The sequence below is a fragment of the Nicotiana sylvestris genome, chromosome 2 (assembly GCF_000393655.2).
Source record: "Nicotiana sylvestris chromosome 2, ASM39365v2, whole genome shotgun sequence".
Taxonomy (NCBI): domain Eukaryota; kingdom Viridiplantae; phylum Streptophyta; class Magnoliopsida; order Solanales; family Solanaceae; genus Nicotiana; species Nicotiana sylvestris.
The window spans coordinates 161,516,367-161,518,696 of record NC_091058.1 but is presented as its reverse complement, the minus strand read 5'-3'; the positions used below and the strand labels follow the sequence as shown (position 1 = coordinate 161,518,696).

Sequence of the window (2,330 nt, the reverse complement as noted above, 5' to 3'; positions counted from 1 at the left end):
TCTATAATGTGTTAGGTTGATTATACATAATTCACCTTGAACTTGTACCGAATTTACAGTTACACATTTAAACTTTGTGAGTGACCAAATCCACTCTTGTAATTTCCCAAAGTACTTGAAAAGAGATACAAACGACAAAAGGGTGATCCTGGAAACCAACATGCTTAAGATTAATTAAGATAAACAAAAGTTCTAAACATTTCACATCTCACGGTTCAACATCCCAGTAGTCGGAGCCAGCCAGGCCATTTTCTGTGGGATTTCCTTCTCTTAATCCTACTCATGTTAGTACTTTGTTCTGTCTTTTCTGTCAAATATCCTTCAATTGACAAGCATTTTTCCTGCATAGCAATAATTTCAAACAAGAGTTAATTTATTTACACTATCATGTAAATTGACCTACAACAACAAATTAATAATCTTCATATCATGCATGTTTGATGTCGTAACTTGAAAAGAGAGTGAAAACTTGCTTTAACCAGTTAATTTGCAATAATAGCGTAAAATGTTTTTGCACTATTAGCGTATACTATTAACTTAAATCCTACAGATAATATGATAGCTTAGAAAATTAACTATTTATACACAACACTTCTACGGTTATCTCGTGGTAGTCTTATTAATTAAACAGGATAAATTCTACCAGTAGCATGTATATTCTATAAGACACACCAATTACAAAATAATCATTAAGAAGTGATGGACTAAAAAATCGTTAATTGACACATAGATAACAAGCTTATATTACGCGTATTAACTTTCATGAAACGTGCGATAACTTGCTAGATGTAGCATATCATTTTTTTTACCTCAACTGCAACTGCAAGGGAGTTTTTGATCTTCTCATGGAGATTTGCTTTTTCGTCCTCGTCCTGACCTGTAAGCACTGTAGAGGTAACTGAAGTATGCCCTGACTTCTCAGAAGAAGAAAGTACACCTGTTGATGAGCTCGACCTTGACAATTTCCCTTCATCCATATATAGGCTTATCTGGCTTAACTGCAATAGAAAACCAAATACTGTATTTTTTACATTATGATTGCATAGAACTTAAACTACTTCTTTACAAACTTTTATATACGTGCAAAATACTTTGACAATATCGTCATATAAAAGATAACTACAGGTAATTGTCCAAAAAACAAATGGAACCAATAACATGAACAATAAGGCAAGTAATATGCTAGACAATATGTTGAATTAATTGATAGTGTAAAAATTCATTACTACCAGTATATATTACTAAATCTTTGTTAAACCTGCAAAAGTCGAGTCTCAACGACGGAAAGTCGCTCCATGAGTGTGCCTTTGTGATGAACTTGTTCCAGAGCAGAGGATAGAGTCAGAGTCTTGCACTGATCCTCTAATTGTACTTCCTCTTTCTTATAGGGAGAATGTCTTCCTGAAAGGCCATGTTTCTCTTCCAGAAGCTGCAGCTACATCTCCACAATTTCACAGTTAGTTACCGAAAGTTATTTTACCCTTAATGACAAGTTTTTATGGCTAAATAAATGTTAGTAACATTATTAAAAATCACAATTTAAAATAAAAATTATTTCTTTCTTAAACTTCGTACGTAGCTGAAAACTACCTTAATTTGATATCTAGTGGAGGAAGAAAGATCAACTTACCAGACGATCAAGTCGATCTAATCGTGGAAGAGCAGGCAAGGAAGAAGCCAAGTCTTGATTTTTTTGTTGGATCATAATGCGTACCAAATAAGGGCCTTATTTTTCTCTACTACTATAATAATATATGCGTAGTAGTACAAATTTATGAATATATGGTGTTTCATGTGCCAATATTGTTGAGTATTTATCAAGTCTCTCTTTCTTCCGTATAAAAGAAGAGAGAGATTATATGCAGAAATAGACACAGAGCTTTCAAAGAAGTTGAAAAAGCAGTTGCTGATACGTAAGAGCAGAAGCCAATTATTAACAATAGGGACGTGTGGGTATTAAATGACAACCAACAAGCCATACCCTTTTGTCATCATTGCTCTTCAACTTGCAGATTTTTTTTTTTAAAATTTTCAATTCTTATCTTATCATGAGCTATATCTCATATCTATCTCAACGACTTGCTTCCTGCCCTTTCTGCGTCAACAATTATATCTTGACAAGTCAAAGTTTGTCGCATTGTGTAACTAAAGTCACATTCTGAAACAACACTTTGGTATATAAAGATCTTCCTGAAAATCTACGTACATGGAGAGAAAATGAGCATTTTCGGTGATAACCAAGTGATGAAAGCTGAAGATTAAACTTCATATATTATGTTGATACTTTATACAGTCAATATGGTTCAAATAATTGTCACCAGTCTGCCATT

The 2,330-nt window shown here is 33.3% G+C and overlaps 1 protein-coding gene across 2 annotated transcripts; it reads right to left on the bottom strand.

The window, feature by feature from the left end:
* LOC104210822 (uncharacterized) lies at positions 1-1,884 on the bottom strand. Of its 2 annotated transcripts, none has more exons than XM_009759793.2 (4): positions 1,631-1,884; positions 1,259-1,429; positions 810-998; positions 1-341 (listed from the first exon to the last, which is right to left on the bottom strand). In XM_009759793.2, the coding sequence occupies exons 1-4, from the start codon at positions 1,703-1,705 to the stop codon at positions 216-218; spliced, it is 561 nt and encodes a 186-aa protein (XP_009758095.1). In that variant the 5' UTR covers positions 1,706-1,884; the 3' UTR covers positions 1-215. The 2 variants fall into 2 exon arrangements, with proteins under 2 accessions (XP_009758095.1, XP_009758094.1); XM_009759792.2 differs by having other exon boundaries at positions 1,259-1,435; positions 1,631-1,880.
* Positions 1,885-2,330: the final 446 nt, after the last annotated feature.

Excerpts from the sequence above, each read along its gene's own strand:
- LOC104210822 (XM_009759792.2), bottom strand. The coding sequence starts at position 1,705 with ATGATCCAACAAAAAAATCAAGACTTGGCTTCTTCCTTGCCTGCTCTT. Across the intron at positions 1,436-1,630 it reads TAGATCGACTTGATCGTCTG|CTGCAGCTTCTGGAAGAGAA; the intron begins GTAAGTTGATCT and ends GTGGAGATGTAG. Across the intron at positions 999-1,258 it reads TTGAGACTCGACTTTTGCAG|TTAAGCCAGATAAGCCTATA; the intron begins GTTTAACAAAGA and ends TTTCTATTGCAG.